At 42.6% G+C, this 20,771-nt stretch overlaps 1 protein-coding gene across 1 annotated transcript in view; it reads right to left on the bottom strand.

Moving 5' to 3' along the window:
* LOC141005718 (F-BAR domain only protein 2-like) overlaps positions 1-18,315 on the bottom strand; it is a 62,572-nt gene extending 44,257 nt beyond the window's left edge. Inside the window, exon 1 of the mRNA XM_073477694.1 lies at positions 18,097-18,315. Within this exon, the coding sequence (XP_073333795.1) occupies positions 18,097-18,129 (33 nt within the window). The 5' untranslated portion in view covers positions 18,130-18,315. The remainder of the gene's footprint in view (positions 1-18,096) is intronic.
* Between the last annotated feature and the right edge of the window lie 2,456 nt (positions 18,316-20,771).

Below are 20,771 nucleotides of genomic sequence, written 5' to 3'. Positions count from 1 at the left end.
CTCATGGCTCTTTGCTATAACCTCACTGTCACTGCTAAAATACAACACAGCTGGTAGTCACGGACTACACAAGTCCAACTGACAGCTTTACAATCATTCACTCAACACTGTTGTTATTGGGGAAAACTCCAACTAACTTTTATTCCACATACGTGTCACAGGCAGGTCCAATAATATACAACTAACGTGATGCTAGGCCTGTCATGATAACGACATTGTTAGCAGTTAAAGTTTCTGCAAACCAAAGATACGTCCAAGGTTGACATTTGTAGCAAACAGGACATAACATGTTAGCATTATATGCTTATTAGCCAACGGCCGACCACAGTTCGAGTCACACCACTGGATTTTTTAAAGGATACCTGACATTTCTAACCGTTTCTGTGGCGACAAAAAAACGGCTATTTTTCACAGGAAGCCGGACCATCTACACCCGTGATTGGGGCGACCAAAACAGATATTTTAAGCCAAGCAATGACCTTTGTCTAACCCTAACCAAGTGGTTTTTGTGCCTAAACCTAAGCAGAGCATAAGCACAATGTTGTGACAAGAGAGATTTAGAAAATTCAACCTAAACGAACGTAAAGTTGAAACATAAAGAAACTTTCAGTTTGAACGTGGTTATTCTGGTGATTGGGAAGAAAATCAATATAAATTGAAAATTGAATATCTGTGGGCTGAGGACAAAACAAGACATTTGACCTGAGGATGTAATCTTGGGATTTCTGATCGACTTTTTCCACCATTTTACAGACTAGTGGTGTTAAAAATATTGAGTAAAAGCTGCATCTAGTTGTCGTGTTATAGCCTTTCTTTACATTTTTGCTCAGTGCCCTTGATGTTGTGTCAGTTTTCCCCCATGGTATCAGTTACCTATATATTTGAAGGTAGTAATCGAAACAAGAAATCAATTAATAGACAAAATAATCTACAGATTATTCAACAATGAAAACAGTCATTTGTTGCAGTCCTATAAAATATCCTAAATAAATTAAAGCTGCAAGCAGCGATGAACGGGCCCTCGCAGTCCACGCGGGTCGGGGCGTGCTGCTGTCGGGGCGTGCTCCTTACCCGGACCCATTGCCCCGTTATTGTGCGCGCATGTCTTAACTGATAGCCAAAAACGGTTTTGTGTTGATAATAGCGCCACCTGCTGGTGATTTTTGGTGTGTGAGTTACAGATGCCAGTCTATACCACCCCAATCAGTTTCATATCCATAAGTGTTATGGTGTGGGCACAGTGCCACTTATAAAATGAAACTGCCACCAGAGCGCCACCTAGTGTCAGATCGGTAACACCTTCGTCAGCTGTCCTCAGGAGGGCATTGGCAATGAGTGTACCAAGTTTTGTGTTAATCCGACTAACCAGTGTCAAGATATGAAATACTTCAATTTAAATAGCGCCAACTAGTGGTCATCGGCCAAGATTTTGCACAGAGCCTTAGGGGCTCATGGGGAAGTTGTATCCTGAGTTTCACGTCATTTGTACACACCAATGTGGAGATATGCAACACTTCCTGTTTTGACCCGAATCCACATGAAGTTGTTATTTAATAACTTGAGTGTTCTTTGGCATATCAAAATTCTTTTAATAACTTTTTGTCCGAAGGGTCTACAGATGCTGTGTGCAAAGTTTTGTGCAAATTGGTGAAATTGCCTGGGAGGAGTTGGAAAAAGTAGGTTTGCAACATTTGGCGAATTTGCAAATTGAGTTCTGGCGAGAAAGTGGGCGTGGCATACATCACACAGTCCAGCTCAATTCAGGGAACATGTAGATATAAGGTTTAACAATGTGCGCCATATTATGTGGGAGTTATTAGGCAAAAACGGTTTGTGTTGATGATAGCGCCCCCTGCTGGTCATTTTTGGTGTGTGAGTTACAGGGGCCGGTCTATACCACCCCTGTCAATTTCATATCCATAAGTGTTATGGTGTGGGCACAGTGCCAAATAGAAAATGAAACTGCCACCAGAGCGCCACCTAGTGTCAGATCGGTAACACCTTTGTCAGTTGTCCTCAGGAGGTCATTGGCAATGAGTGTACCAAAATTTGTGTTAATCTAACCAACCGATGTGGAGATATAAAATACTTGAATTTAAAGAGCGCCACCTAGTGGTCATCGGCAATAAATTTGCACAGAGCCTTAGGGGCTCATGTGGAAGTAGTGTCCTGAGTTTCACGTCATTCGGACAAACCAATGTGGAGATATGCAACACTTCCTGTTTGGAACGAAATCTGCAGGAAGTAGTTATTTAATAACTTGAGTATTTTTTAAAATATCAAAATTCTTTTGATAACTTTTTGTCAGGAGAATCCACAGATGCTGTGTGCAAAGTTTTGTGCAAATTGGTGAAATTGCCCGGGAGGAGTTCGAAAAAGTAGGTTTGCGACATTTCGCGAGCTAGCGAAAAAAAAGCCAGGCAAAAATGGGCGTGGCCTATATCAGGAGATTCAGCAAGATTTACTGAATGCGAGGACATAAGGTTTTTGAATGTATGACAAAGTATGTGGGAGTTATTAGGCAAAACACACTTTCCTTGATTGTAGCGCCACCTAGTGGTGGACATTCACAACGACAACAGATTCTAAAATTTTTCGCCAGGTCTGATCTATATTCCAAGTTTGGTGACTTTTGGGGTATGTTCAGGCAGTGAAAAATGCGATCATGACGGACAAAGGAAAATAATAATAATAATTAAAGCTGCAAGCAGCGATGAACGGGCCCTCGCAGTCCACGCGGGTCGGGGCGTGCTGCTGTCGGGACGTGCTGCCGTCGGGGCATGCTGCTGTCGTTACATGCTGCCGTCGGGGCATGCTGCTGTCGAGGCTTGTTCATGCAACAACTTCCATAGAGGAATCAAAACTGAAGGCAGTGAAGCTGTCATTTCGTCATTTAGCAATAAAAGCGCTACCTATTGGTCGATTTGCACGAAATTTTGTAGAAATGCTCATCGTGCCATGGAACACAATTGCCAAAAGTTTTGTGTTCATCGGACTGTATTTCATCAAGATACACAAGAATGTCTGTTTGACCACAATGCGCAGGAAATTGTTGTTTTATATTTTGGCCGTTCTGTGGACTAGCACATTTATTTTAATAACTTTTTGTCAGGAGGTTCCAGAGATACTGCGTGCAAAGTTTGGTGCAAATTGGAGAAAGTGCCTGGGAGGAGTTCGAAAAAGTAGGTTTGCGACATTTGGCGAATTTGCAAATGGAAATTCAGTGTGAACGTGGGCGTGGCCTACATCACACGGTTCGGCTGTATACAGGGAACATATTGATATAATGTTTAACAATGTGCACCATATTATGTGGGAGTAATTAGCAAAAAATGTTTTTTCTTGATAATAGCGCCACCTGCTGGTGATTTTTGGTGTGTGAGTTACAGATGCCAGTCTATACCACCCCAATCAGTTTCATATCCATAGGTGTTATGGTGTGGGCACAGTGCCAATTATAAAATGAAACTGCCACCAGAGCGCCACCTAGTGTCAGATCGGTAACCCCTTCCTCAGTTGTCCTCAGGAGGCCATTGGCAATCAGTGTACCAAGTTTTGTGTTAATCCGACCAACCAATGTCGAGATATAAAATACTTCAATTTAAATAGCGCCACCTAGTGGTCATGGGCCAAGATTTTGCACAGAGCCTTAGGGGCTCATGAGGAAGTAGTATCCTGAGTTTCACGTCATTTGGACACATCAATATGGAGATATGCAGCACTTCCTGTTGTGACCCAAATCCACAGGAAGTTGTTATTTAATAACTTGAGTATTCTTTGGAATATCAAAATTCTTTTAATAACTTTTTGTCAGGAGCGTCCACAGATGCTGTGTGCAAAGTTTCGTGCAAATGGGTGAAATTGCCCGGGAGGAGTTCGAAAAAGTAGGTTTGCGACATTTTGCGAGCTAGCGAAAAAAAACGGTAGGCGGAAATGGGCGTGGCCTATATCAGGAGATTCAGCAGGATTCACTGAACGCGTGGATATAAGGTTTTTGAATGTGTGACAAAGTATGTGGGAGTTATTAGCCAAAACGCACTTTCCTTGATTATAGCGCCACCTAGTGGTGAAAATTCACAATGACAACAGATTATAAAATTTTTCGCCAGGTATGACATATATTCCAAGTTTGATGAGTTTTGGGGTATGTTCAGGCAGTGAAAAATGCGATCATTTCGGCCTAAGAAAAAAAACTAAAAATAAGAATCACTACGATTACAATAGGGACCTCGCAGGTTTCCTGCTCGGGCCCTAATTAAAGCTGCAAGCAGCGATGAACGGGCCCTCGCAGTCCACGCGGGTCGGGGCGTGCTGCCGTCGCGGCATGCTGCCGTCGTTACATGCTGCCGTCGTGACATGCTGCTGTCGGGGCTTGTACTTGCAACAACTTCCATTGAGGAAATGAAAGTGAAGGCAGTGAAGCTGTCATTTCGTCATTTAGCAATAAAAGCGCCAGCTATTGGTCGATTTGCACGAAATTTTGTAGAAATGCTCATCGTGCCATGGAACACAATTGCCAAAAGTTTTGTGTTGATCGGACTGTATTTCATCAAGATACACAAGAATGTCTGTTTGACCACAATGCGCAGGAAATAGTTGTTTTATATTTTGGGCGTTCTGTGGACTAGCACATTTCTTTTAATAACTTTTTGTCAGGAGGGTCCACAGATGCTGCGTGCAAAGTTTGGTGCAAATTGGAAAAATTGCCTGGGAGGAGTTCGAAAAAGTAGGTTTGCAACATTTGGCGAATTTGCAAATGGAAATTCAGTGCGAACGTGGGCGTGGCCTACATCACACTGTTCGGCAGTATTCAGGGAAACACGTAGATATAATGTTTAACAATGTGCACCATATTATGTGGGAGTAATTAGCAAAAAACGTTTTTTCTTGATAATAGCGCCACCTGCTGGTTATTTTTGGTGTGTGAGTTACAGGGGCCAGTCTATACCACCCCTATGAATTTCTTATCCATAAGTGTTATGGTGTGGGCACAGTGCCAAATATAAAAAGAAACTGCCACCAGAGCGCCACCTAGTGTCAGATCGGTAACCCCTTTCTCAGCTGTCCTCAGGAGGGCATTGGCAATCAGTGTAGCAAGTTTTGTGTTAATCCGACCAACCGATGTCGAGATATAAAATACTTCAATTTAAATAGCGCCACCTAGTGGTCATGGGCCAAGATTTTGCACAGAGCCTTAGGGACTCATGGGGAAGTAGGATCCTGAGTTTCACGTCATTTGGACGCACCAATGTGGAGATATGCAACACTTCCTGTTGTGACCCGATTCCACAGGAAGTTGTTATTTAATAACTTGAGTATTCTTTGGAATATCAAAATTCTTTTAATAACTTTTTGTCAGGAGGGTCCACAGATGCTGTGTGCAAAGTTTCGTGCAAATCGATGAAATTGCCTGGGAGGAGTTCGAAAAAGTAGGTTTTCGACATTTTGCGAGCTAGCGAAAAAAAACGGTAGGCGGAAATGGGCGTGGCCTATATCAGGAGATTCAGCAAGATTCACTGAACGCGTGGATATAAGGTTTTTGAATGTGGGCCAAAGTATGTGGGAGTTATTAGCCAAAACACACTTTCCTTGATTATAGCGCCACCTAGTGGTGAAAATTCACAACGACAACAGATTATAAAATTTTTCACCAGGTGTGACATATATTCCAAGTTTGATGAGTTTTGGGGTATGTTCAGGCAGTGAAAAATGCGATCATTTTGGCAGAAGAAAAATAACAAAAAATAAAGAATAATAATAATAATTAAAGCTGCAAGCAGCGATGAACGGGCCCTCGCAGTCCACGCGGGTCGGGGCGTGCTGCTGTTGCGGGATGCTGCCGTCGTTACATGCTGCTGTCGGGGCAAGCTGCTGTCGTTACATGCTGCTGTCGAGGCTTGTTCATGCAACAACTTCCGTAGAGGAAACAAAACTGAAGGCAGTGAAGCTGCTGTTTCGTTATTTAGCAATAAAAGCGCCACCTATTGGTCGATTTGCACGAAATTTAGTAGAAATGGTCATCGTGTCATGGAACACAATTGCCAAAAGTTTTGTGTTAATCGGACTGTATTTCATCAAGATACACAAGAATGTCTGTTTGACCACAATGTGCAGGAAATTGTTGTTTTATATTTTGGGAGTTCTGTGGACTAGCACATTTCTTTTAATAACTTTTTGTCAGGAGGGTCCACAGATGCTGCGTGCAAAGTTTGGTGCAAATCGGAGAAATTGCCTGGGAGGAGTTCGAAAAAGTAGGTTTGCGACATTTGGCGAATTTGCAAATGGAAATTCAGTGCGAACGTGGGCGTGGCCTACATCACACGGTTCGGCTGTATTGAGGGAACATATAGATATAATGTTTAACAATGTGCACCATATTATGTGGGAGTAATTAGCAAAAAACGTTTTTTCTTGATAATAGCGCCACCTGCTGGTCATTTTTGGTGTGTGAGTTACAGATGCCAGTCTGTACCACCCCAATCAGTTTCATATCCATAAGTGTTATGGTGTGGGCACAGTGCCAATTATAAAATGAAACTGCCACCAGAGCACCACCTAGTGTCAGATCGGTAACACCTTCGTCAGTTGTCCTCAGGAGGCCATTGGCAATCAGTGTACCAAGTTTTGTGTTAATCCGACCAACCAATGTGGAGATATAAAATACTTCAATTTAAAGAGCGCCACCTAGTGGTCATGGGCCAAGATTTTGCACAGAGCCTTAGGGGCTCATGGGGAAGTAGTATCCTGAGTTTCATGTCATTTGGACACACCAATGTGGAGCTGTGCAACACTTCCTGTTTTGACCCAAATCTACAGGAAGTTGTTATTTAATAACTTGAGTATTGTTTGGAATAGCATAATTCTTTTAATAACTTTTTGTCAGGAGGGTCCACAGATGCTGTGTGCAAAGTTTGGTGCAAATCGGTGAAATTGCCTGGGAGGAGTTCGAAAAAGTAGGTTTGCGACATTTCGCGAGCTAGCGAAAAAAAACGGTAGGCGGAAATGGGCGTGGCCTATATCAGGAGATTCAGCACAATTCACTGAATGCGTGGACATAAGGTTTTTGAATGTGCGACAAAGTATGTGGGAGTTATTAGCCAAAACGCACTTTCTTTGATTGTAGCGCCACCTAGTGGTGAAAGTTCACAACGACAACAGATTATAAAATTTTTCGCCAGGTGTGACATATATTCCAAGTTTGATGAGTTTTGGGGTATGTTCAGGCAGTGAAAAATGCGATCATTTTGGCAGAAGAAAAATAACAAAAAATAAAGAATAATAATAATCATTGGAAAAACAATAGGGTCCTCGCAGTTTCACTGCTCGGGCCCTAATTAAAGCTGCAAGCAGCGATGAACGGGCCCTCGCAGTCCACGCGGGTCGGGGCGTGCTGCTGTCGCGGCATGCTGCCGTCGTTGCATGCTGCTGTCGGGGCAAGCTGCTGTCGTTACATGCTGCTGTCCGGGCATGCTGCTGTCGAGGCTTGTTAATGCAACAACTTCCGTAGAGGAAACAAAACTGAAGGCAGTGAAGCTGCTGTTTCGTCATGTAGCAATAAAAGCGCCACCTATTGGTCGATTTGCACGAAATTTTGTAGAAATGCTCATCGTGTCATGGAACACAATTGCCAAAAGTTTTGTGTTAATCGGACTGTATTTCATCAAGATACACAAGAATGTCTGTTTGACCACAATGTGCAGGAAATTGTTGTTTTATATTTTGGGCGTTCTGTGGACTAGCACATTTCTTTTAATAACTTTTTGTCAGGAGAGTCCACAGATGCTGCGTGCAAAGTTTGGTGCAAATTGGAGAAATTGTCTGGGAGGAGTTCGAAAAAGTAGGTTTGCGACATTTGGCGAATTTGCAAATGGAAATTCAGTGCGAACGTGGGCGTGGTCTACATCACACTGTTCGGCTGTATTCAGGGAACATATAGATATAATGTTTAAAAATGTGCACCATATTACGTGGGAGTAATTAGCAAAAAACGTTTTTTCTTGATAATAGCGCCACCTGCTGGTCATTTTTGGTGTGTGAGTTACAGGGGCCAGTCTGTACCACCCCTATGAATTTCAGATCCATAAGTGTTATGGTGTGGGCACAGTGCCAAATATAAAATGAAACTGCCACCAGAGCGCCACCTAGTGTCGGATCGGTAACCCCTTTGTCAGCTGTCCTTAGGAGGGCATTGGCAATGAGTGTACCAAGTTTTGTGTTCATCCGACCAACCGATGTTGAGATATAAAATACTTCAATTTAAATAGCGCCACCTAGTGGTCATGGGCCAAAATTTTGCACAGAGCCTTAGGGCCTCATGAGGAAGTAGGATCCTGAGTTTCACGTAATTTGGACAAACCAATGTGGAGATGTGCAACACTTCCTGTTTGGAACGTAATATGCAGGAAGTTGTTATTTAATAACTTGAGTATTTTTAGGAATATCAAAATTCTTTTAATAACTTTTTGTCAGGAGGGTCCATAGATGCTGTGTTCAAAGTTTGGTGCAAATTGGTGAAATTGCCTGGGAGGAGTTCGAAAAAGTAGGTTTGCGACATTTCGCGAGCTAGCGAAAAAAAAACGGTAGGCGGAAATGGGCGTGGCCTATATCAGGAGATTCAGCAGAATTCACTGAACGCGTGGATGTAAGGTTTTTGAACGTGCGTCAAAGTATGTGGGAGTTATTAGCCAAAACACACTTTCCATGATTATAGCGCCACCTAGTGATGAAAGTTCACAACGACAGCAGATTATAAAATTTTTCGCCAGGCCTAATGTGTTTGCCAAATAAAATCGCGTTTTCATACACGTTCAGGCAGTGAAAAATGCGATCATTTTGGCAGACAAAAAAAAAAAAAAATAATAATAATTAAAGCTGCAAGCAGCGATGAACGGGCCCTCGCAGTCCACGCGCGTCGGGGCGTGCTGCTGTCGGGGCATGCTGCTGTCGTTACATGCTGCTGTCGGGGCATGCTGCTGTCGAGGCTTGTTCATGCAACAACTTCCATGGAGGAATCAAAACTGAAGGCAGTGAAGCTGTCATTTCGTCATTTAGCAATAAAAGCGCCACCTATTGGTCGATTTGCACGAAATTTTGTAGAAATGCTCATCGTGCCATGGAACACAATTGCCAAAAGTTTTGTGTTCATCGGACTGTATTTCATCAAGATACACAAGAATGTCTGTTTGACCACAATGCGCAGGAAATTGTTGTTGTATATTTTGGCCGTTCTGTGGACTAGCACATTTGTTTTAATAACTTTTTGTCAGGAGGGTCCACAGATGCTGTGTGCAAAGTTTGGTGCAAATCGATGAAATTGCCTGGGAGGAGTTCGAAAAAGTAGGTTTGCAACATTTGGCGAATTTGCGAATGGAAATTCAGTGCAAACGTGGGCGTGGCCTACATCACACGGTTCGGCTGTATTCAGGGAACATATAGATATAATGTTTAACAATGTGCACCATATTATGTGGGAGTAATTAGCAAAAAACGTTTTTTCTTGATAATAGCGCCACCTGCTGGTGATTTTTGGTGTGTGAGTAACAGGGGCCAGTGTATACCACCCCAATCAGTTTCATATCCATAAGTGTTATGGTGTGGGCACAGTGCCAATTATAAAATGAAACTGCCACCAGAGCGCCACCTAGTGTCAGATCGGTAACACCTTCGTCAGTTGTCCTCAGGAGGGCATTGGCAAAGACTGTAACAAGTTTCGTGTTAATCCGACCAACCGATGTCGAGATATAAAATACTTCAATTAAAAGAGCGCCACCTAGTGGTCATGGGCCAAGATTTTGCACAGAGCCTTAGGGGCTCATGGGGAAGTAGTATCCTGAGTTTCATGTCATTTGGACACACCAATGTGGAGATATGCAGCACTTCCTGTTGTGACCCGAATCCACAGGAAGTTGTTATTTAATAACTTGAGCTGTCTTTGGCGTATCAAAAATCTTTTAATAACTTTTTGTCAGGAGCGTCCACAGATGTTGTGTGCAAAGTTTGGTGAAAATCGGTGAAATTGCCTGGGAGGAGTTCGAAAAAGTAGGTTTGCGACATTTCGCGCGCTAGCGAAAAAAAACGGTAGGCGAAAATGGGCGTGGCTTATATCAGGAGATTCAGCAAGATTCACTGAATGCGTGGATATAAGGTTTTTGAATGTGCGACAAAGTATGTGGGAGTTATTAGCCAAAACGCACTTTCTTTGATTGTAGCGCCACCTAGTGGTGAAAGTTCACAACGACAACAGATTATCAAATTTTTCGCCAGGTGTGACATATATTCCAAGTTTGATGAGTTTTGGGGTATGTTCAGGCAGTGAAAAATGCGATCATTTTGGCAGGAAAAAAATAATAATAATAATAATAATCATTACAATTACAATAGGGTCCTCGCAGTTTCACTGCTCGGGCCCTAATTAAAGCTGCAAGCAGCGATGAACGGGCCCTCGCAGTCCACGTGGGTCGGGGCGTGCTGCTGTCAGGGCGTGCTCCTTACCCGGACCCATTGCCCCGTTATTGTGCGCGCATGTCTTAACTGATAGCCAAAAACGGTTTTGTGTTGATAATAGCGCCACCTGCTGGTGATTTTTGGTGTGTGAGTTACAGATGCCAGTCTATACCACCCCAATCAGTTTCATATCCATAAGTGTTATGGTGTGGGCACAGTGCCAATTATAAAATGAAACTGCCACCAGAGCGCCACCTAGTGTCAGATCGGTAACACCTTCATCAGCTGTCCTCAGGAGGCCATTGGCAATGAGTGTACCAAGTTTTGTGTTAATCCGACCAACCGATGTCGAGATATTAAATACTTCAATTTAAAGAGCGCCACCTAGTGGTCATCGGCCAAAATTTAGCACAGAACCTTAGAGCATCATGAGGAAGTAGGATCCTGAGATTGACGTCATTTGGACAAACCAATGTGGAGATATGCAACACTTCCTGTTTGGAACGAAATCTGCAGGAAGTTGTTATTTAATAACTTGAGTATTTTTTGGAATATCAAAATTCTTTTAATAACTTTTTGTCAGGAGGGTCCACAGATGCTGTGTGCAAAGTTTGGTGCAAATTGGTGAAATTGCCTGGGAGGAGTTCGAAAAAGTAGGTTTTCGACATTTCGCGAGCTAGCATAAAAACGGTAGGCGGAAATGGGCGTGGCCTATATCAGGAGATTCAGCACAATTCACTGAACGCGTGGATACAAGGTTTTTGAATGTGCAACAAAGTATGTGGGAGTTATTAGCCAAAACGCACTTTCCTTATTACAGCGCCACCTAGCGGTGAAAATCCACAACGACAACAGATTATAAAATTTTTCGCCAGGTTTGATCTATATTCCAAGTTTGGTGACTTTTGGGGTATGTTCAGGCAGTGAAAAATGCGATCATTTTGGCCGAAAAATAATAATAATAATAATCATTCGAAAAACAATAGGGTCCTCGCAGGTTCCCTGCTCGGGCCCTAATAATCACTACAATTACAATAGGGTCCTCGCAGTTTCACTGCTCGGGCCCTAATAATAATAATAATCATTAGAAAAACAATAGGGTCCTCGCAGTTTCACTGCTCGGGCCCTAATAATTAAAGCTGCAAGCAGCGATGAACGGGCCCTCGCAGTCCACGCGGGTCGGGGCGTGCTGCCGTTGCGGCATGCTGCCGTCGTTACATGCTGCCGTCGTTACATGCTGCTGTCGTGACATGCTGCTGTCGGGGCTTGTACTTTCAACAACTTCCATGAGGAAATGAAAGTGAAGGCAATGAAGCTGTCATTTCGTCATTTAGCAATAAAAGCGCCACCTATTGGTCGATTTGCACGAAATTTTGTAGAAATGCTCATCGTGCCATGGAACACAATTGCCAAAAGTTTTGTGTTGATCGGACTGTATTTCATCAAGATACACAAGAATGTCTGTTTGACCACAATGCGCAGGAAATTGTTGTTTTATATTTTGGGCGTTCTGTGGACTAGCACATTTCTTTTAATAACTTTTTGTCAGGAGGGTCCAGAGATGCTGCGTGCAAAGTTTGGTGCAAATTGGAAAAATTGCCTGGGAGGAGTTCGAAAAAGTAGGTTTGCGACATTTGGCGAATTTGCAAATGGAAATTCAGTGCGAACGTGGGCGTGGCCTACATCACACTGTTCGGCTGTATTCAGGGAACACGTAGATATAATGTTTAACAATGTGCACCATATTATGTGGGAGTAATTAGCAAAAAACGTTTTTTCTTGATAATAGCGCCACCTGCTGGTCATTTTTGGTGTGTGAGTTACAGATGCCAGTCTATACCACCCCTATGAATTTCATATCCATAAGTGTTATGGTGTGGGCACAGTGCCAAATCTAAAAAGAAACTGCCACCAGAGCGCCACCTAGTGTCAGATCGGTAACCCCTTTGTCAGCTATCCTCAGGAGGGCATTGGCAATGAGTGTACCAAGTTTTGTGTTAATCCGACCAACCGATGTTGAGATATAAAATACTTCAATTTAAATAGCGCCACCTAGCGGTCATGGGCCAAGATTTTGCCCAGAGCCTTAGAGGCTCATGGGGAAGTAGTATCCTGAGTGTGACGTCATTTGGACAAACCAATGTGGAGATATGCAACACTTCCTGTTTTGACCCGATTTTACAGGAAGTTGTTATTTAATAACTTGAGTAATCTTTGGTATATCAATATTCTTTTAATAACTTTTTGTCAGAAGGGTCCACAGATGCCGTCTGCAAAGTTTGGTGCAAATCGGTGAAATTGCCTGGGAGGAGTTCGAAAAAGTAGGTTTTCAACATTTCGCGAGCTAGCGAAAAAAAACGGTAGGCGGAAATGGGCGTGGCCTATATCAGGAGATTCAGCACAATTCACTGAACGCGTGGATGTAAGGTTTTTGAATGTGCGACAAAGTATGTGGATGTTATTAGCCAAAACACACTTGCCTTGATTGTAGCGCCACCTAGTGGTGAAAATTCAGAATGACAACAGATTATAAAATTTTTCACCAGGTGTGACATATATTCCAAGTTTGATGCGTTTTGGGGTATGTTCAGGCAGTGAAAAATGCGATCATTTGGGAAAAAGAAAAATAATAATAATAATAATAAGAATCATTCGAAAAACAATAGGGTCCTCGCAGTTTCACTGCTCGGGCCCTAATAATAATCACTAGAAAAACAATAGGGTCCTCGCAGTTTCACTGCTCGGGCCCTAATAATAATCAATACAAAAACAATAGGGACCTCGCAGGTTCCCTGCTCGGGCCCTAATAATTAAAGCTGCAAGCAGCGATGAACGGGCCCTCGCAGTCCACGCGGGTCGGGGCTTGCTGCCGTCCGGGGCGTGCTCCTTACCCGGACCCAATGCCCCGTTATTGTGCGCGCATGTCGTAACTGATAGCCGTCGTTACATGCTGCTGTTGTTACATGCTGCTGTCGGGGCTTGTTCATGCAACAACTTCCGTTGAGGAATCAAAAGTGAAGGCAGTGAAGCTGTCATTTCGTCATTTAGCAATAAAAGCGCCACCTATTGGTCAATTTCCACGAAATTTGGTAGAAATGCTCATCGTGCCATGGAACACAATTGCCAAAAGTTTTGTGTTCATCGGACTGTGTTTCATCAAGATACACAAGAATGTCTGTTTGACCACAATGTGCAGGAAATTGTTGTTTTATATTTTGGGCGTTCTGTGGACTAGCACATTTCTTTTAATAACTTTTTGTCAGGAGGGTCCACAGATGCTGCGTGCAAAGTTTGGTGCAAATCGGAGAAATTGCCTGGGAGGAGTTCGAAAAAGTAGGTTTGCGACATTTGGCGAATTTGCGAATGGAAATTCAGTGCGAACGTGGGCGTGGCCTACATCACACGGTTCGGCTGTATTCAGGGAACATATAGATATAATGTTTAACAATGTGCACCATATTATGTGGGAGTAATTAGCAAAAAACTTTTTTTCTTGATAATAGCGCCACCTGCTGGTCATTTTTGGTGTGTGAGTTACAGGGGCCGGTCTATACCACCCCTATGAATTTCATATCCATAAGTGTTATGGTGTGGGCACAGTGCCAATTATAAAATGAAACTGCCACCAGAGCGCCACCTAGTGTCAGATCGGTAACACCTTCGTCAGTTGTCCTCAGGAGGCCATTGGCAATCAGTGTACCAAGTTTTGTGTTAATCTGACCAACCGATGTTGAGATATAAAATACTTCAATTTAAATAGCGCCACCTAGTGGTCATGGGCCAAGATTTTGCACACAGCCTTAGGGGCTCATGGGGAAGTAGTATCCTGAGTTTCACGTCATTTGGACAAACCAATGTGGAGATATGCAAGACTTCCTGTTGTGACCCGAATCCACAGGAAGTTGTTATTTAATAACTTGAGTACTCCTTGGCGTATCAAAATTCTTTTAATAACTTTTTGTCAGAAGCATCCATAGATGCTGTTTGCAAAGTTTGGTGCAAATCGGTGAAATTGCCCGGGAGGAGTTCGAAAAAGTAGGTTTTTGACATTTCGCGAGCTAGCGAAAAAAAACGGTAGGCGGAAATGGGCGTGGCCTATATCAGGTGATTCAGCAAGATTCACTGAACGCGTGCATATAAGGTTTTTGAATGTGCGACAAAGTATGTGGGAGTTATTAGCCAAAAGACACTTTCCTTGATTATAGCGCCACCTAGTGCTGAAAATTCACAACGACAACAGATTATAAAATTTTTCGCCAGGTCTGATCTATATTCCAAGTTTGATGAGTTTTGGGGTATGTTCAGGCAGTGAAAAATGCGATCATTTGGGAACAAGAAAAATAATAAGAATCACAAGGATTACAATAGGGACCTCGCAGGTTCCCTGCTCGGGCCCTAATAATAATCATTACAATTACAATAGGGTCCTCGCAGTTTCACTGCTCGGGCCCTAATAAAACATAAATAGAATAAAACCACACTACCAAAACGATCAAGACAGTACTAATAAATGCTTAGGCGCTGTGCCCAGGTTTTATAACGATGGGGAAAACCCTGCTCGTGAGTCTGGCATTATGTTGGCTTAAATGTCAGTGACATTTTTCTGAAAACAAAATACGCAAACACTACAGTACCGAGGTCAGCAAAAATGATTGAGGTCATGAAAGCTGATAAGATATGTCCGGTAATTCTATAACTATCACAACAGACCCACATGACACTGACATTGCAAAATCTCAACAACAAATACTTCTAAAAACAAACAATGGAAGGCAACATGGTGGCCTGTGATTGCGTATTTGAGGCTCAGTTGGAGAAAAGTGCCAGCTGGAAAGGAATGTGTCACCATTGTCCATCTCTTCTTCTTACTTCAGTCTTTGCTGCATTATTATGCATTATTGCAACACTTCACACGTCTGACAGTAACTTGTGGGAGTGTAACTGACTGTGAAACTTGCTCACAGTGAGTGAGTTGTGTGTGAACCATTTAGACCACACACACAATCACAATACAGACAGCAGGGAGAAGAGGGCCATCCCCGGGGCTGTTGGCTGTATCAGCACTGTTTGCTTATCACACTGCCATCTTATTTTCCCATGACATGCTGGAGGCTAGCAGACTCTACAATACACATAAGCTCATCATAGATATAGAGCTAAAACTCGAGAATTAGGCCAACTACTGTTGCCTTTACTAATGTGACATACTAATCCAATGCCTGAGACTAGTTTTTAGCAGATTTGGGGATAGCCACATGTTCAAACTTTCATCAACAGGCCACAGTGAACTTCTAGCTTACTCACACACGTAACACATGCAGAAGAAAAAGGAAATGGCCATTTGTTATGAAATAGCCGATCCAGTGCTACAGCTTTGACATGGCAGTAACATGTCTGGCTCCTAATTCCTAAAGCACTTGTTTATTCAGCTGAGGGGAGGTTTTTGTCCGCATCAGAGATTCAAGCCAAGATTACATTCAAGGAAAAGAACGAATAAAAATTTCTCTACAAAGACTATAGAGCCAAAGAGCCCAGGATGGAGACGTGTGCTAAAGTTTAAAATCTGACAGCCTAATATGTGTGTGTGTGTGTGTGTGTGTCTGCTTGCGGTGATGATTTGTAGTCAAGTCAAAGAGAAATGGATGCATCTCCAAATGCCAAGTGTGAGTGTGTGTGTGTCCTGCATGTTAAACACACAGCTGATCTTTGCCATCACTGGATTCTCTTGTGGCTCCACTGCAGGGCACAAAGGGCAGATTGAAGAATCAGGAGTGACTCGACTCTCCTCTTTACCATTTAGTTAATGATGAAGAAGTCTCCCTTGGAAAAAGACTTCGGAGGTTGACAGTACTGTACTTTCTTCGTTACTTTATTAATTTAAACTCTCAATATACTTTTCAGTTGCTACGGTCATACTACCAGCTTCAGAACATTCCCACATTAGGCTTCACCACTTGGAGCTGAAATGTTGGCACTTAACTTTTCTGCAAATAACTGATACCTTCAACATTTGTACATGTCATAGGCTACGTGGCATATTGCCTTTAACAAAAATTGTCATATCACGTTCATGACACAAGTTCATGAACTGATTTTCATGTCTGGAGGTGGAGGAAATAGTGGTGGAGTTACAAAACTGTGTTTGTGGCACTCAAAGCAGGTATTTTAAGCCAAAACATGACCTTTTCCTAAACCTAACCAGGTTGTCTTCATGCCTAAACCTAGCCGAGCATAAGCGCAATGTTGTCACAAGATAAAATTGAAAACTGGACCTAAAGAGAGGTTGTACGTTGCAGAAGCTGCACGATAAACCTGGATAAAAACTGCGACACAATATTATCCTGAAAATCGTCAAAAATATTCTTGCATCACAGATCCCGTCCCCATAACATATGTACACGTTGAACATATCAGTGGTTTTGCAGAAATGTACACTGCCAACATTTATTCTGGGTATTGGGTTGACTGAGATCAACTGAGGCTACAAAATAAAGCTGTATTTCCGGCCTTAGGGAAAACAGGAATATGAATGGAGGTCATTTCAAGCTGAGGAACTGGTTTACAACTGCATGACGATACTGCAACAGCATACAAACTAGACATCTATGAAATTCTTTTTCAAAATAAAAGCCCTGCAGCCATACATTTATTTCCAATAACTTTAGGTACACCTGATCGTTGAAAAACAACAGAGCAAAGCCATAACACATTTATTAACATATACCATCTCCCATATTGACTCATCTCATTTGCTTATGGTTACTATCCAAACCAAAGAGACCAGAGTATTTTTAACAGTTCAGATGAGTCAATATAAGACATAACATGCAAAACATGACCTATACTTGCTGCATAGCCTTAGCTTAGAGCATTAGCCCGAATGAAGTTACTGTTTTCAGTTCTAATAACACTTCCTCTAAGACTTTAGTGGTGTGGAAAAAGCAACACAAGACAAGGAAGGTCGGTGAAGGAAGAATTGAGGATGACAATAATGCCAGTAATGGATACGTTTACGTTCAACCTGCTATAACACAGCCACGTCAAAACGGAAGAGAAATGACCTTTCGGCAATAAATGGACAACAGTGTACACAGTGTAATAGTAATGCACGTAATACTGCATTGGCTATTTAAAAATATGATCTAATTATCCAGATCACTGAGGGCATGTTTTGTGTCTTTTAAAGCTGTTCTCTAACTTATTAAACATCTGGCCTCTCACCGAAACTTCGTGACGGAAGAAAATGACGCGTACGGCCAAGAGCTGTGACTGACAGCCGCAGCGTCCAATCGCATTCCAGGAACTGACCATAAACATTCCAAGCAAGCCTGAGTGGGCCAATTAGCCGGAGCAGGGGAGGATTCACTGAGCTTTCATGTTAGTTAGCTTTACAGAGGCCCAAAACCCCGGGGTGGCAAAATAATAATCGCCGAGGAAAATTAACGATGGCCGGCGGGCTGCTGACCATTAAGTGTGGCGGCTACCGGACACCGCCGACAAGCGACAGTACACCTACGAACCAAACGGCTACCTCCGCAACGTGATTAATAGCTGATTTACTGGCTGACATGACCGTGATAGGGAGGGAACACAGCAAGAGAATAATAAGGCATAGCACCGGTGTAAACACCGCGAGTGAAAAGCAGCACCTACCCAGAAATTCTCTAGGAAGTACGGCGTTATCATCTTGTTTTAATCCTCTTCGCCGCAACTCTTCGGTTAGTTGTACTGCAACTTTTAAAGCGTAAATCATCCGCCGTCCTCCCCCCGTTTCTGTTGTATCTGCCTTTCCCCGTTTTCCTCCTCTCCCCTTTCTTCTCCCTCCCCACCTTCAGACTCCACCTCCAGTCCAGTCGGCTCTCTGTCGAGTCTCTCCCCGACGGTTTCTTCCCCCTACAAACTCACAGTTTGAGTGGACGAAACAGCGCCGCCGGTGGTGGTTGACAACAGCGGCGACGACGACGAGCGTGAGCCGTCGCTGGGTAAAATGCTGCCTTCACGTGCTCCACGTAAACTATGAATTAGGTGAGTTTTTAACTTTTATTTTTGGATCAGTTAATGCATTTGAATACATTTTGGCAAAGGTGTTGTGTTTATACTTTTTCTTTTAAATTTCAACCTCAGCTCATATAATATGTCTATGATACACAGTTGATATTACAGACAGCTGAAACTGTTGTACATGTTATGTGGTCCTGGATGAGTTTTTGTAATCGTGACTATTCTTCACTACATGGGGCAGTTTACCTGTATTTTGGTCCATACGCCAAATTCATGCTATTTCCCTTGCCATAAAAATACTATACAAGTATATGGAAAATAACAATTTTTTGCGTTGTTTTCATTTTAAAGAAACAGTGGCAGGGTCAGTGACAAATAAGGGTTTGCATTATGAGCAATTCAAAAATGTTTTTAAAAAATGTTTTAAAAGCTTGCATCAGGTTTGCTAAAATGTATATTTTGTATTTATGTTGGTTTCATGTAATTTGAAATAGAATTTGAACTACTTTTTACGAAAGGTAAAACTGATTTCCCCTGAAAATGTGAAGTGGTGTAACCACAACAAAAGGTCAACTGTCTCCTCTGGTCTCAGGGCAGAAGTTGTCTGAGGGCAGGTGAATCCCTCCTGGTCTCAGGGCAGAAGTTGTCTGAGGGCAGGTGAATCCCTCCTGGTCTCAGGGCAGAAGTTGTCTGAGGGCAGGTGAATCCCTCCTGGTCTCAGGGCAGAAGTTGTCTGAGGGCAGGTGAATCCCTCCTGGTCTCAGGGCAGAAGTCGTATTTTTCTGTTTTAAGGCAACGTGGTTGGACAAAAGGGAGTCAACTGTCTCCTCTGGTCTCAGGGCAGAAGTTGTCTGAGGGCAGGTGAATCCCTCCTGGTCTCAGGGCAGAAGTTGTCTGAGGGCAGGTGAATCCCTCCTGGTCTCAGGGCAGAAGTCGTATTTTTCTGTTTTAAGGCAACGTGGTTGGACAAAAGGGAGTCAACTGTCTCCTCTGGTCTCAGGGCAGAAGTTGTCTGAGGGCAGGTGAATCCCTTCTGGTCTCAGGGCAGAAGTTGTCTGAGGGCAGGTGAATCCCTTCTGGTCTCAGGGCAGAAGTTGTCTGAGGGCAGGTGAATCCCTCCTGGTCTCAGGGCAGAAGTTGTCTGAGGGCAGGTGAATCCCTCCTGGTCTCAGGGCAGAAGTCGTATTTTTCTGTTCTAAGGCAACATAGTTGGACAATTCTCATATTATTGGAGTCTTTTTAAAGCTGCTGTTCATGTTCAACATTGTCACTGTTCACCCACTTCATTCTGCTACATTATGAAATTACATATATTGCACTATATATTGCTTAAAATTGTAAGTGAATGGAATACAAATATATATTAAAGCTAAACATTTAAAAAATATCAAAGCCATGCAAAATAATGATTTTATCCTAACCTTCCAGAGCTTTAATAATAAAGTTGTGAATAAATCACCACTTCTTCATAAGAAATATAACACTTAACACTTGGAACTAGTTCCACATAGTAAGTTAGTTCATATTACATCTTTAATCAGCATCATAAACTACTGATATTTGACAAAATCGGCCTCTAACCAAAAGGAATGTAATAAGACTCAGATGGTGTAACCGGTTACACCATTTGACATTTCAATTTAAATTCAAATTTAACGGGCATCATGATGGACACCTATGTAAGCACATGGCAGTTCCTGCCAATATCCAGCAACTTCGCACAGCCATTGAAGAGTAGTGGACCAACATTCCACAGGCCACAATCAACAACCTGATCAACTCTATGCGAAGGAGATGTGAGGCAAATGGTGGTCACACCAGATACTGACTGGTTTTCTGACCCCCCCAGACCCCCCCAATAAAGCAAAACTTCACATTCCAGAGTGGCCTTTTATTGTGGCCAGCCTAAGGCACACCTGTGCAATATTCATGCTGTCTAATCAGCATCTTGATATGCCACACCTGTGAGGTGGGATGGATTATCTCGGCAAAGGAGAAGTGCTCACTAACACAGATTTAGACAGATTTGTGAACAATATTTGTGGGAAATGGTCTTTTGTGTATATAGAAAATGTTTTAGATCTTTGAGTTCAGCTCATGAAAAATGGGAGCAACAACAAAAGTGTTGCGTTTATATTTTTGTTCAGTGTATTTGCAGTGTATTTATCATATTACTATTTATTTCTCTCTGTGAGGTTGATCTTTTGAGGGCCTGAGGTGCATTTTCTGCACATTGTATTCTATGTTCTGAACAATACCCCTAATCCCTATAATGAAGCCATGTCATATTATATTTCAACCCAGCTGTGAACACAACTTGGGAAAAC

This window comes from Pagrus major, chromosome 12 (genome assembly GCF_040436345.1).
Source record: "Pagrus major chromosome 12, Pma_NU_1.0".
Taxonomy (NCBI): domain Eukaryota; kingdom Metazoa; phylum Chordata; class Actinopteri; order Spariformes; family Sparidae; genus Pagrus; species Pagrus major.
This window is presented reverse-complemented; position numbering and strand designations above follow the sequence as displayed.